The sequence below is a fragment of the Ammodytes marinus genome (assembly GCF_949987685.1).
Source record: "Ammodytes marinus genome assembly, chromosome: 7".
In the NCBI taxonomy this organism is placed as follows: domain Eukaryota; kingdom Metazoa; phylum Chordata; class Actinopteri; order Uranoscopiformes; family Ammodytidae; genus Ammodytes; species Ammodytes marinus.
The window spans coordinates 12917677-12931658 of record NC_137211.1 but is presented as its reverse complement, the minus strand read 5'-3'; the positions used below and the strand labels follow the sequence as shown (position 1 = coordinate 12931658).

Sequence of the window (13982 nt, the reverse complement as noted above, 5' to 3'; positions counted from 1 at the left end):
TTAACTGAATACATTAAGTGCAAGTTTAACATTTAATGTGGCTATGACTTAACCCTCATGTGAAACTCGCTGATCATGTACACTCTTAATTCCATTTGAATAGAATGAATCCAAACCAATTGTTTTATTAAAAAAATACTTTATTTAAAAAAAAAGTAAGAAACTGCCCAGCAGTCTTGGGTATAAAAGGTAAAGTCTTCAAAAGCAGCATGACTGTTCACCAAACCTGTGAAAACAGAATCAAGTTAATAAACACAACTTGGGTAAATGATGTGCAAGGATTCTGATGATTTTTTATTTTATTTACCCGATTTAGCCATTGTCACTGAAATGATGTCAGGTTTTTGGAGTTCATGTTCGGTGTTTCCTAGAAAGCAGAAAAGCCAAATAAGTAAAATGCAACCAGAAAAAACACTGTTATTCACTGCATGCAATGTTAAGGACCTTATGCACATTTACGAGGGTTTACCAGTCAGAATTGGTGAAAGTCATAAGACTTGTTTGCACTATTTGTTACATCATTACTGGGCTTCAAAACTCACTCTACCAGCTACATGACAAAATCAAGACATACTATCAGTAGTTGAGAAGTCTGGTCTTACCTACAGACAGCATATAAGCCTTTTCGTAGCTGCTGCCTGCTAGCCTCAGGCTTCTGTTCTCACTCTCCCCTGCTTCAATGATCCTGGCGATGGCTTTGCTACTTCTCTCCCTCAGCTGGCTTCCATGGCTAGCCTCAAAGACTTTGCATGTAAGCTAGCATCCTCCAGATGATCTTTGCAGAACTCAGGGTAGAGTCTGTCCCAAGTGATGGGGCTCTTTATGTTGAATGTATTTGTACACCACTTCTCATTCCTCCAGCAGTACCATAAATGCATACATATGTAGCATGTTGTGACTAGTACAGGGCCTTCCTTGCATCTCAGGGGAACGGGCCTTTTCAGACTCCTCACATGTTGCAAAATGTGTCCCTCACCCCCACTTGTGCAGTATCCCTTTCACAAACCACTGAAGAAGCTACCACGACTTTTTAAAAAAAACTGAATGATGTTTTATTTCAGCTTGATTGGGTGCAGATACAAATAAAAACCAGACTTAAAAGAAAAATCTACATAAAACCTCATTGGAATGCTTGCTTCCCAGAAACACATGAAAAAAAATCAAAACAAAAAAGCACAAGACGTTTAAATGAAGACCCTCCATGATTTATCTAATGTACATCTCTTCTTGCAGCAGCTGTAACCTGCCACAACTGTTTGGCTGAGCAGATTTAGGAGGTACACCTGCAGCTGCCCTGTCACTTCGCTTGCTCTCCTCTCCTTGCTCTCCTCTCCTAAGTACTCAGTCCTGTTGAACAATATGGAACAACATTGTTAACTGTGCACTGACTTTGTATGACCTGAGATCGAGTGAATTTTTTTAATTTACTGAATTAGTCATCTACACTTAACGAGTCCCTGCATCTACAAACTGGTTTTATGGTACAAAAACATAGTTCGGCCATGCATTCAATTCCTCACCACTTTAAAATCGTCCTGGACGGCCATATCCACCGCCGGTGTTTGATCCACCTCCATAACCGCCACCTGAAGACAAAACAAGGTTGGTTTATAGAAGCCATGAGCCATAGATGGACAGTAAACTTCCTTGTATCTGATGTCTCCCGTCTTACCAAAGCTACGGCCGCCACCACTTCCACCACCACCGCTGCTGCTGCTGCTACTGCCAAAGTTGTTCTTCATGGGCCCAAAGTTAGAAGCCTGGGGGTCGTAGTGGCCCATGTTGTTGTAGTTATTTCCGCCGCCACCACCACCACCACCCCCACAATTACCTGCGATAAAATAATAACATCATAACAACTTAAAACCACATCTCGAGCACAGAATGGTACGGTTGGGTAGGAAAGGGCTAAAGACACTTACCATAGCCATTGCTGTCATAACCATTTCCTCCATAGCCACCGCCACCTGCTCCTCCTCCTCCTCCGCCCTGGTTGTAACCTCCTTGGTTATAGCCCCGGTTGCCACCATTATTATATCCACCAGGCCCACTGCCATAGCCTACAAAACACATTATATTTTGAGTACACTGTCGAATAATAAAAAATAAAAATTGAGCCGCAAAAATTTCATTCTTACCGCCGCCACCACCACCACCGCCGTCACCTCCATTGTAATTGTACGGGCCATCTCCATAACGACCGCCTCCCCTTCCGCCGCCGCCACCACCACCTCCTGAGAAAAAAATAAAATAAAAAAAAAAAAAACATGAAAAGGTCAGCTAAAACATTTGATTGAGAAATAAAAACACTCCAATATATTTAATGAGATTCCTTACCCTGATTGAAGCCTCTGTCGTACTCGTAGGGCCTACCACCACCGCCGCTGCTGCTGCGACCTAATGCAAAACAACCATTAGCCAAGTGGATTGATTGGTCCAATATGAAACGGTCGTTTCATATTAGTTTTTTAGCATAAGTTAAGTGTACCTCCTCTCATACCCATTCCTTCAGTCTGCATTTCCTGTCTGGTGAGGGCCTTCCTCACCTCACAGTTGTGAGAGTTGATTGTGTGGTATTTCTGGACTGTGGGATAGAAAATATTTTAAGCAGCCAGTCAAGACAATTAGTTCTATATTGAAACAACAAACTGAAACAGACTACATTCGTACTCACTGACAATCCTGTCAACGGAATCATGGTCATCAAAGGTCACAAAGGCAAAGCCCCTTTTCTTTCCAGTATTGCGATCCGTCATGATGTCAATGACCTCGATTTTGCCAAACTGTTCAAAGTAATCTCGCAGATGTGACTCCTCTGTATCTTCCTTAATGCCTCCAACAAATATCTTCTTCACTGTAACGTGTGCCCCTGGTCTGTTTGAGTCCTGTGAGCACATAAGTTTGATTTCTTTAGCCACACTTGTCACAAATTCTCACACACACACACGGCAGGTTGTCAAATATTTATAAAAATAAATAATTCATCATACCTCTCTAGAGACGGCTCGTTTGGGTTCAACAACTCTTCCATCAACCTTGTGGGGGCGGGCAGTCATGGCAGCATCAACTTCATCAACTGATGAGTATGTAACAAAACCAAAACCCCTGGATCTTTTGGTGTTGGGATCCCTCATGACCTAAAAGTGGAGGAATCAATAATCGCAAATGTAAACCACAAGTCAAACTTTCAATTGTTACAATGTAACAAAAGGTTACAATGCCAGCCAAGTGAATGCGTTTTTCCAAAGAACTTACCACACAATCTGTAAGGCTCCCCCATTGCTCAAAATGAGCCCGCAAGCTTTCGTCTGTGGTCTCGAAGCTCAACCCTCCAATGAACAGCTTTCGAAGCTGCTCCGGCTCACGTGGGACCTGCACAATGGATCAAGAAAGACACTTGCAAAAAAGATCCAAAACACAGTATTTAAAATCAGTACTTGCTGTAATTTCGGTAATATTGTTGGCAATAAACCACTCGCAGCAACAGCTTGCAAATAAATGATTAACAAATCCTGCGTCACATATCAAACATCGGGACAGGGTGGATGAGGGAGACACAGCCGCCATTAACGTTAGCATACTATGTTGAATTTGTTTAGCCTTAGGAGTATGCATCCTTGACGCGTTTGTGCCAACGCATGTTTTTTTCGTTTTGGCATCTACTATACAACAACATCACATCACAGAATTAGAATTAGAAGTCGTGAATTTCGAACATAGCGGTCGGCTGGAACAAAAGGCCATGCGGCCCAGCTGCTATAAAATGGCGGCTTTACAATCCTTGATAGCTGCTGCTGCTATGGTGAACACGCTGCGCCGCTGATCTTTGCTAATTCAGTACGGCTTCGGGACAATATAATTTCTAAAACGCCAAATGTATACGGAAAACGACTGAAAAGCTTTCATTCGATTGTAATACTCACGTCTTTGGACATGTTGATGCCAAATGCTCGGTTACTCCTTGTAAACTGACCGGAGGAAGGGGATCTGCGTCAGACAACTCCAGCACTATACTCTACTGTAGAATAAATAGCAAAGGATCCGCCTATTCCTCGCAGCCATTGGGCAGTTGTTCCCGCTGCAGTCTGTCGTCAGCATCCCGTGCAAATTGATTGGGCCAAATTAGATCAGTCACCATTAACAGCCAATAACAATTCAATAGGTGTGTGTCACTATCACAAACAACTGTCTTTGGATATTAAATGGGAGGCGATGTTTATTTCTAAAATATAGCCTTTTTTGTGCGTGTAACCCTATATGTCCATACTGTTCCATCGGATCTGTATATTTACATTTACCACATGATTAGTACCATTAATACAATGACAGAAGGCTCGAAAAATAGGATATTACGGCGATACATCGCCATTTCCATAAGATTATGATTTTTGACTGTGAAACGAGAATATACCATTCACCGGCACATACGATTATATGTAATATGTGTATTCAATTGAGACAAACAATTCAGATGTAATGCAATACATAAGAATGAAATGTATGTTGTCATCATAGTAGGAGCATTCGTTGGGCAAATGGCAAATATAGGTCATCAGCTGACCAACGGGGCGGGTGCATTTATTGTGCACCTTTAGCGCGCGCTTTTTACGCACAAGCTTTTATGTGATCCAGGCTAGAAGCTAAAGTAGCAACTGGGTTGGCCTCACTTACACACATCAATCTAAGAAAGACACGCGCTATCGCACAGGGTAACTGGTCTAAATCGGCGGTCCACAAGTCCAAAGGGTAAGGATTATTAAACGTATTGAAGTGATGCTACCAAGTGTCGCTCGACATTTGCGTTCTTATGTGTGTCAAAGACAGCTAGTGTTAGCTTGTTGAAGCGTTAGCTTGCAAGCTACTTGTTTGCCTTTCATGGCCATTGCTTAGCAATTAGCATAAGCTAGCAAACACAGCATTTATTTCTGACTCGACGTCATTGTAAAAGAGGGTCACCCCTCAATTGGTCTTTCGAGGATAAATAAAGGAAAATGAATTTCGTTGCTATGTGTACATATTCCGTTTTCTGGTAAAATTATCAAACCTTTTAAAGTATGTAGGTTAATGGACGTTTACTGTCTGTTTTTTAGCCTGCCACTTAGCTATGCTTTTTTCTTTTTGTTGTGCCTGTTGCGAATTAGAGAAACCAGAATGAAATTGTGTTTTCGTTGATGATAGTAATTCTTCAGCGTTAACGTTTAGTTTATAACTGCATGCGTTGTGCTTAACAGTATTTAGACGACAAAATCGGCAACAGCTTTGGTAGTTTTCCATATTTTCTTTTTAACGTTAGCTTCTCTGTCGTTTTCTTGCACAGGTAAGGGCCATTGACCTGCGACAGAGTAGTATACAGCAACAAACTCGGCTATGGGCAAAAAGTCTCGCGATGATGACTCTTCATCCTCTGAGGAGGAAGAATATGTTGTGGAGAAGGTGCTGGACAGGAGGGTGGTGAAAGGCAGAGTTGAGTTCTTCCTGAAGTGGAAAGGATACTCAGAGTAAGTTGTAATCTTGCCATCAAGCTACTGCAAGTCCTTGCACCTACTGCAGACTTAAAACAACATTGGGCTACAGTTGATATTGCACTCACCGGCCACTTTATTAGGTACACCTGTTCAATTGCTTATAAAAACAAAAAGCTAATCTTCCAATCACATGGCCCCAACTCAATGTATTTATTCATGTAGACGTGGTCAAGACAACATGCTGAAGTCAAACCGAGCATCAGAATGGTGAAGAAAGGGGATTTAAGTGACTTTTAACGTGGCATGGTTGATGGTGCACGGCAGGATGGATCCATACTCTCATGTTGTTTACGCCAAATTCTGACCCTACCATCTGACTTTCACAATTGAAATCGAGACTCATCAGACCAGGCAATACTTTTCCAATATGTTATTGTCCAATTTTGGTGAGCCTGTGTAAATTGTAGCCTCAGTTTCCTGTTCTTAGCTGACAGGAGTGGTACCCGGTGGGGTCTTCTGTTGCTGTAGCCCATCTGCTTCAAGGTTGGTCGTGTTTTGCGTTCAGAGATGGTATTCTACATACCCTGGTTGTAACCAGTGGTTATCAGAGTTACTGTTGCCTTTCTATCACTTTGAACCAGTATGCCCATCCTCCACTGACCTCTGACTTCAACAAGGCATTTTAGTCCACCCAAATGCCGCTCACTGGATACTTTTTATTTTTTGGGCCATTCTCTGTAAACCCTAGAGATGGTTTGAAGTGAAAATCCCAGTAGATCAGCAGTTTCTGAAATACTCAGACCAGCCCTTCTGGCACCATCAACATGGTCATGTTCAAAGTCACTCAAACCCCCTTTCTTCCTTATTCTGTTGCTCGGTTTTAACTTCAATAAGTTGTCCCGTCCAGGTCTACATGCCTAAATGCATTGAGTTGCTGCCATGTGATAAGGGCTGATAAGTTATATGTGCTAACAAGAAAATGAACCGCTGTACCTAATAAAGTGGCCAGTGAGTGTATATAGTATTATTATACACATATGATTATAGTTTTGGGTGTATTTTATGAAGTTTCCACAAAGCAACAACCTGGGACACTGCTCATTAACTATAATGTGGATATGTATTTGGCAAGCGGGCATTCATTGCCCTTTTGATTCAGATACAACATTCAGAAACAGTAATGTTGCTTTAAAGACCCAAAAAACAACACATAAGAACATAACGTTTTGAACATCACAAATTATATAAAGTTTGAACTGATGACATTGATTTCAATATATTGATGCTGGTGGTACTGAGACACAGCACTGTGATCTTCCTCAGAAAGCACAACACATGGGAACCAGAGAAGAATCTGGACTGCCCTGAGCTTATTTCAGCGTTCATGAAGACCTACAAGAAAAGCAGCAGTAGCAGCACCAGTGGTGGGAGCTCCACACCTAGCGGCGGGGCCAGCAAAACAAGCGCAGGTCCTTTGGGGCGCACCAAAGACTCCAGTACCTCCAAGAAGAGAAGCTCGGATGATGATGATGATGATGAGGAAGGTGGAAGCAAGACAAAAAAAAAAAAGGAGGTGCGTAATATATTGGTGCTGTATTTTTGTGTTCAATTTATTTATATGCAGTACTTGAGTGCTTGTTAGTTAATGTTCATCATACATAATGAAATACATAGGATACATTTGAAATAAAACGGCATTCAAAGCTTGCAGTGTATGTGGTCTAATTTAAAGATAAAAAGCATTTGAGAGGTTAACACCTTTTTCCAGCTTTGTGCCGCAATCATTTTCCATATACTTAATTGATTTTAGTATAGGGAAGTTATAATTATTTTATTTTTCATGTTAATATGATTGCAAACAGCAGACACATTGTGGGCCATGCATTTATTTGCTTATTTATATAAACAATTGGTCTAGTCTTGCAGTTGGTGGTACATTATTTTTAAATTATAAATATATTTAGAAAACCAATTTTTCCATCCGTCTTTCAGGACGACATTCTAGTTGCACGTGGCTTTGAGAGAGGACTTGAGCCAGAGAAGATCATTGGAGCAACTGACTCTTGTGGAGACTTAATGTTTCTAATGAAATGGTAGGATTTTTTTTATTGTTTATTTTGAACTTAATCTTTAAATAATAGTGTCATTAGAAATTGTCTTCTTTCATGCACAGGTTCCTAAGGTGACCATTGACTTTTGTCATGTGTTTGCCGTTTGTTGATTCATGGTTTTCGTCATATATATTTTTTTGGTTTAAAATTGTTACTGATGTCTTTCCTGAATACAGTTTACCTACAATTATGAGAAATATATTCATCCCCTTGCTTTGTGTCTGCTCGTCGCACCCCCTCAAACACACACTAAACTCCTATATCAACCTACATTAGTAAGGCTGTGAATCTTTTGGAATCGCATGATTCCATTCCGATTCTCGGGGTCACGATTCCCCATTCAAAATCAGATTTAGTTTGAAAGGGTATTTCAGGATATACTCCAGTCCACTCTGTGCTAAGAAGCGTTGTGGCAAATCATGGCATGAAATAAAATGAAGTCCATGTCTTATTGTTAATTTAAGTGTATTTTAATGTTAAGCTTGTAATGCATGTCATTTTAAGGCAAGTCAACATTATTGGCAGCAGCAAGATACATATTTTAAATCTATTTTGGCAAATTGTGATTTGATGTAAAATGGGAATTGCGATTTTTACATGAATTCGATTTTTTTTCACCACCCCTATACATTAACATTAGTCTCCTGTTTTACCTGTAAGACCCTCACTTTAATGATTTGTGTTCATTATCTGAAAACATAACGTACAAACAGGCAGCGAAAGTAAAACTGTGTGTACTGGTCATAATTAGTTATATCATCCTACTGCTCTACTGAATGTCTCTGGAGTGGCTGCTAAAAGTGCTATTACAAGTGCAACTTGTAATGGCATGATTCTTTCAAACGGCTCTCAAAATGCCAGATTGCTAGTGACGAATTAACCATTAGCAGCACTAATAGCCTAGCTGTCCATTCATATACAAACAGTAAACCACACCATAAAAGTTTATGTCATTACACATTAGCTGGATTGATATGCGCAGTACCTCGTCACTCATGTATGGTCAAGTTCCATTTTAGGGTGTTTGCTGGCTCAAAATGGGGCAACAGCTTCTTTATTTAACAGGGGGAAAATCTATTGGCATATAAAAAGGTGCCCTGGCCAGACCATAAGCAGATGCACAAGCTCCTTATCGTTTTATTTATTTAAATGGAGCAACTGTATAATTTAGAAATAATTGACTGTGATTTGGTGTTTAAATATCTTACTTTTTTTATTAAAAAAACAAAATGTCAAATTATTAAAAAAACTCATTTCGAAACCACCTCTCCTGCTTAAGAAATGGCTCCCAAAGCAGAGCTTTATCATTTTCAGTTTGGGGATTTAAATGTAGACTGAAACAATTATTTTTGTTTGAATCAAGGTTTAAAGATACTGACTTGTTAAACACAATTCCATTTCAGTCTTATATTGTAAAAAATAAAAAGCCTGGCTGTGTTTTTAAAACAATGGCGATTGAGCATATGACCCACTAATGAAAGCGGCTCTATCTGCTGCTATGCCCAGTAATACTATCAGTGTCTGTGCTGACTCTCCCGCTCTGCAGCGGTGCATTCCCTTATACTCAGGACATGGGAGCTCCAGACTTAGTAGTACGGAGTTCTGACCTCTTTGCCTTCTTATACATCTGTTTTGTATACATACAAAATAAGTAGAAAGTATATGGTTTCTATAAGACATGGACCAAGATCCCACATTTTCAAAATTGATGAAAGTTAATTTTGCACACTGTGGTGCCGTGTCTGAAGTGTCTGATTTTTCCGTGTACAATTTGAATGCAGCAGGCATGCCTGGGCAGACGACTGCTGTAACATTAGACTCTTTTTATACTCATAACATCTGTGTCACAATGGCGGATCACAACACAAAGAGAAAGCGTTGCACGGGTAAGAACTGCCTACCGACCTTTATACAGTCAATACGTCCGAGTCAAAGTGCAAGTGTGCAGTTATCGGAGGTTGCAAGTACAACAGATGACCTCCAGATAGATCAAACGTTTTTGCTTGTGTTGCAGTTCTGAACTCGTATTAAAGGCAAACTTCGGTCTTTATTTCATACAGGAAAGACTCCGAAGAGGCAGATCTCGTGCTTGCCAAGGAGGCTAATCATAAGTGCCCGCAGATTGTCATAGCCTTCTATGAGGAACGTCTTACCTGGCATGAAGACAGTGACAAGAAAGAGAAGGAGGCTGTTACTGCATGAGTGCTTCACCTCGGGAGGAAACGGAACCCTCCTCCACTGCAGGGACAACCTTAAGTCAGACATTTTTCACACCCAAACTCCCATCTTTACCATCTCACATACAACAATGACACATAAACAAGCGGATACTGTCTTGTTATCGCCATCCACGCACCATCGGAGCACAAAGGCCCAGACTGCTGAGAAGCATCCATCAGACTGAAAGAGAAGCTGTAGTGGACATCGGTGATATGCTACTGGGGAGGGTTTCTGCTGTTCTGTCTTTGTATTCTTTACCTTCTTTTTATATGTCTTAACGCATTATGTTTGATTCAGTTGTCAGTCAGGTATTTTGCATCGATGGCCGACGATTAGATATCAGAAAGCTGTCTTGAGACCCAGAGAAGTCTCAAATTTATCATGTTTGTCTCCTTATTTCCCAGTTTTAACGTGAAGCTTGTGGTGTTTTTATGAATTTCTTTACTCTATCACCAGTACTTTAAAGGACAAAAGAATACATTTTTTAATTTTTTAACTGCAGTGTTATCTTTGGACCAGTTATGTTAACAGGACAATCTTAACTGTATCCACAGGAAATGATACCAGCATTCATAAACAGTCATTGGGGTGTGCCACCTTGTGGCTAAAAGATTAAACATCTTTTGGGCTGCGTTAACAATCTCTGTGATGATGACCCTGCAGTTAATGGTGTTATTGATCTTGTTAGTGATACTTTTATAGATTTTTCTTTAAACACAGCGTAAGGTGGTAAAAGTCCCATTGTGATGAATAATTTGATTGTTCTTGGATATAAGTATTACATTTTTTTTCTGGCAATCTGAGGTCAATTCCTTTACACAAGAAGGATACCAGTTTTGTAGATTGCTGTACTCCAACATGGACTCTTAGGACCAAATGTGTAGTGTATACAGACTGAGTTCCTCTGTCTGTTTATTCTTAATTTTACAACTATAATTGGCATTCTTTTTAACTTTCTCCCCTTTCATACAATCAGGACATTAATCATGTACCATAATATCAGTTAGATTATTATTTCGATTGTAATTCTCTTTCATTAAAATATTTCTTTCCTTTCAGATTTATGAGTTTTGTCCCCAGTTTTTGCCGATGCAGAATTTTTTTTAAACTAGACTATTTCTTGTGTCGACTAAATGTTACAAATATGTGTACAGTGGCACCCTTTATTAAACATTTTCAATGTTAAAACTGCTGTCAGTTGGATTTTGTTGTAGCGATGTGAATGGAATTGATGATGAAAAAATAAATTACTTTAATTTAGATTAATGCCCAAGGATTAATTTAAGTTAAAAATTTCAATGACTCAATAATTGTATTGGATGAAATGAGAAATTATACAACAGTAAATTATATCAAAGCATAACATCAGCACCTTTCCTGATATCAGGGTGGAAAAATAACTACATTCTTAGGGAATAATTAAAAACAAAGGGGGTGCCCTTAGCTCAGTTGGTAGGGCGTCCCCCCCATAGGCCTCGGCCAGCAGCGGACCCGGGTTCGATTCCAGCCCATGGTCGTTCTCTGCATGTCACTCACCTCTCTGCCCCATTTCAACTCTGTCTCTACACTATCAATAAAGCATAAAGATGCCAAAAAATATATATTTAAGAATAATTAAAAACAAAAGTCACAATTGTGTCACTGTAGCTTTTTAATAATGAGACTTTTTTTTTTATCTGTGTTCTTTGTTGCAGAAAATGTTTCAGTTGCATTGTCTGCTTTTACCCAGCAGGTGGTGCTGTTAAACAACAAAGATGAACAAACCATAACTCCCATTTTTACTCTCATTCACAGTACAAACTCTTGGAAGTTGCTCACCAGTGCCACTGCAAGTTTTTCTCAAGATGTGCGGAACCCCCCTGTAGTTCCACAAACTCATGTTGTGCAGTGAAGCATGCAGTGTTTCAACTAAGTTTATTTTGATTCTGTTGTTTCATTTCAAGGTAGACCAGACACAGCATATGTCAAGCTGAAATGTGTCTAATGAAATATGCTTCCCTTTTTATGTCCGGCATTTTTTATTCTTTGATCAGATAGAGGTAATTATCCAAAGAAATTAGGAGATGGTGAAAAAAAAAAGACTTCAGGAATGACATGCACCAAAGGTCACATTTTGTTCATACATGATTGTAGCCTTAAAGCCTCAGGCCACCCCATTTACAGTTGACATAATGATGCAGTCATAACAGAAATCAATCTGTGTAAGCACATCAAGCTTAAATGACGAACCAATTACTCACAACAATATGTTTGAGGAAACCATTTTTTTCTCAATGTGAGAGTAACACAAGGAATATGACTGGGAGGGAACAAGTACACCAACCCATTTCCTCTATAGATTTATGTAAATGTAGGATCAGCCCCCATTTTATAAAGATTCCAGAAAACTGTTTATTATAAAAGGATTAGTTAGTCATTAAGAATAGTGTCTCTGCTATGGGGAATTGCTTCAAAATCCAAAATAAACTGCAGTGGAGGTTGAGTCTAATCCTTGTTCTTCTCTCATCACCCTCTTTTTCTTGTTGCCTTCTATAGTGATTCGTGACATGCTCACACACACACACACACACACACACACACACACACACAAAGTGCTGCTCAGCTACTTCTAAAGTGATGGAATTTTCCTAGCAAAAAGGCTTTTACACTCCAAATGGAATGCAATGGTCACTAGTAAATTTCCAGCCCATGGGACCATTAAGCTGGGCAAAGGGAGCGCGCAGCAGGCTGTTTTATGGAGCCTGGAGCTGTCTGCTGACAAACCCAGGCCAGTAGGTTTGGTTGGGAAATCCACAGTAGCACTCATGGGCGCTGTGCTTGTGATGTGTGTGGCAAATACAGATGTAGACGCAGTTCTATGGTCAACGGGCATGTAGAGTGAAGTGTCATCCAAGCTAAAAATCTTAACGAGGAAAATCGGATTTGAGCCCTGTGCTTGAAAGGAGTGTATACTGTATGTGTGGCAGAATCACTAAGGAACTGTCTGTGCCCTGCGTAGCTTAGAAATGTTGACTTTTCAGGATTCACTCATGTGATGTTGGACATGGCATTGAATAAATATTTGATAGTTTAAACTCATACCAAATTAATAATTTAATACAATTTCTATGTAACTTGTATTTTCTTTATTTGAAACTATAATGCTATTTTTTTTGTCACAAAGTATGTTCCTCGTCTCATCTGGGATCATGTTTTAAAATATAGATATTGTTTTCCTGTACATTTATTTATTTATTTATTTATTTATTTATTTATTTATTTATTTATTTATTTATTTATTTATTTATTTATTTATTTATTTATTTATTTATTTATTTATTTATTTGCAGCAGCAGCCTGCCTGCCTGCACTTCAAACATAGTCCCTACTGTACCAGTAACTTCTAGTGCAAATGAGATCCACAGGGTGCTGCCCATAGCAAAGGTGGGTCGTCTTGCAGCACATTACACCCAATGAGTGTCTGGGGAGCTGTGGCGAGGGAAGGCACTGCTGCAGTGGGCCTCATCAGTGTTACCCAGCCTGTTCAAGGATACCACTAAAAAAAAAAAAAAAAAAAAAGGCACTCACACAGACAGCACAAACTCATGCCACAATGCATGATTATCCTGTATATGGAGGAAAAGCAGATTTGTTATTTTCGGTTGGTGTCTCAGATAATGTTAAACATTTCTCTAAGTGTTGTGAGTCATGAGTATAACAAAGGCCAATGTAATTTGATGTGGCCTTTTCTCACCTGCGGTGGTGTCATGTAGGCACAGCTGCCCAACAGCTGTGTCTCCATTTCCTTTTTGCAGGCAAAGGGCTACGGTGATGACTGGCGCATCATCCATTCGCACAGTGCACTGATCTGTGTGAAGCTGATTGCGATGTGATGCTCTAATTTGGGTGGATATCGCACTTAATGTGCAGTAAAGCACCATAGACATAGCTTCTTGGTTCTAAATACCCACTCGGATGTGCAACGACGCTCACCACCAACCCTCTGTTGGCTGAGTCTCCCCTTCATCCCCCTTCTCCTCCCTTCATCTCCTCTTCCCACCAGGAGAAAGAGTTATAGCTGCCATAAAAGGCAGGTAATGCATTGTTAACTAATTCTGTCTGCTCAGAGCTGATATATCCTCTTCTCTAAATCTCTGTGCTTCCAATAAAATGCAAATGCTAATGCTTGCCCTCCATGAGCTGATAT

General features: G+C 39.9%; 2 protein-coding genes across 4 annotated transcripts; one reads left to right on the top strand and one right to left on the bottom strand.

Annotated features, from left to right (window-relative positions):
• Positions 1 to 119: 119 nt before the first annotated feature.
• On the bottom strand, positions 120 to 4027 carry hnrnpa1b (heterogeneous nuclear ribonucleoprotein A1b). Of its 3 annotated transcripts, XR_013844933.1 has the most exons (12): positions 3924 to 4027; positions 3256 to 3372; positions 2991 to 3137; positions 2675 to 2885; positions 2489 to 2584; positions 2338 to 2397; positions 2139 to 2234; positions 1923 to 2060; positions 1673 to 1831; positions 1521 to 1586; positions 308 to 367; positions 120 to 226 (listed from the first exon to the last, which is right to left on the bottom strand). XR_013844933.1 is itself a non-coding variant. In XM_080030390.1 (11 exons), exons 1-10 carry the CDS (start codon positions 3933 to 3935, stop codon positions 1525 to 1527), a joined length of 1098 nt encoding a protein of 365 aa, XP_079886516.1. In that variant the 5' UTR covers positions 3936 to 4027; the 3' UTR covers positions 1025 to 1347; positions 1521 to 1524. The 3 variants fall into 3 exon arrangements, 2 of the variants coding, with proteins under 2 accessions (XP_079886516.1, XP_079886517.1); XM_080030390.1 differs by lacking the exons at positions 120 to 226; positions 308 to 367 and adding an exon at positions 1025 to 1347; XM_080030391.1 differs by lacking the exons at positions 120 to 226; positions 308 to 367 and adding an exon at positions 1025 to 1347 and having other exon boundaries at positions 2501 to 2584.
• Positions 4028 to 4622: 595 nt separating this feature from the next.
• cbx5 (chromobox homolog 5 (HP1 alpha homolog, Drosophila)) lies at positions 4623 to 11266 on the top strand. Its single transcript, XM_080031405.1, has 5 exons — positions 4623 to 4746; positions 5318 to 5498; positions 6789 to 7038; positions 7458 to 7558; positions 9637 to 11266. The coding sequence occupies exons 2-5, from the start codon at positions 5368 to 5370 to the stop codon at positions 9776 to 9778; spliced, it is 624 nt and encodes a 207-aa protein (XP_079887531.1). The 5' UTR covers positions 4623 to 4746; positions 5318 to 5367; the 3' UTR covers positions 9779 to 11266.
• Positions 11267 to 13982: the final 2716 nt, after the last annotated feature.

Coding starts and splice junctions, on each gene's coding strand:
- hnrnpa1b (XM_080030390.1), bottom strand. Junction 2,398..2,488: donor AGGAATGGGTATGAGAGGAG/GTACACTTAACT, acceptor GTTTTGCATTAG/GTCGCAGCAGCAGCGGCGGT. Junction 2,061..2,138: donor CGGTGGTGGTGGTGGCGGCG/GTAAGAATGAAA, acceptor TGTGTTTTGTAG/GCTATGGCAGTGGGCCTGGT.
- cbx5 (XM_080031405.1), top strand. CDS start 5,368: ATGGGCAAAAAGTCTCGCGATGATGACTCTTCATCCTCTGAGGAGGAA. Junction 5,499..6,788: donor AAGTGGAAAGGATACTCAGA/GTAAGTTGTAAT, acceptor GATCTTCCTCAG/AAAGCACAACACATGGGAAC. Junction 7,559..9,636: donor TTAATGTTTCTAATGAAATG/GTAGGATTTTTT, acceptor TATTTCATACAG/GAAAGACTCCGAAGAGGCAG.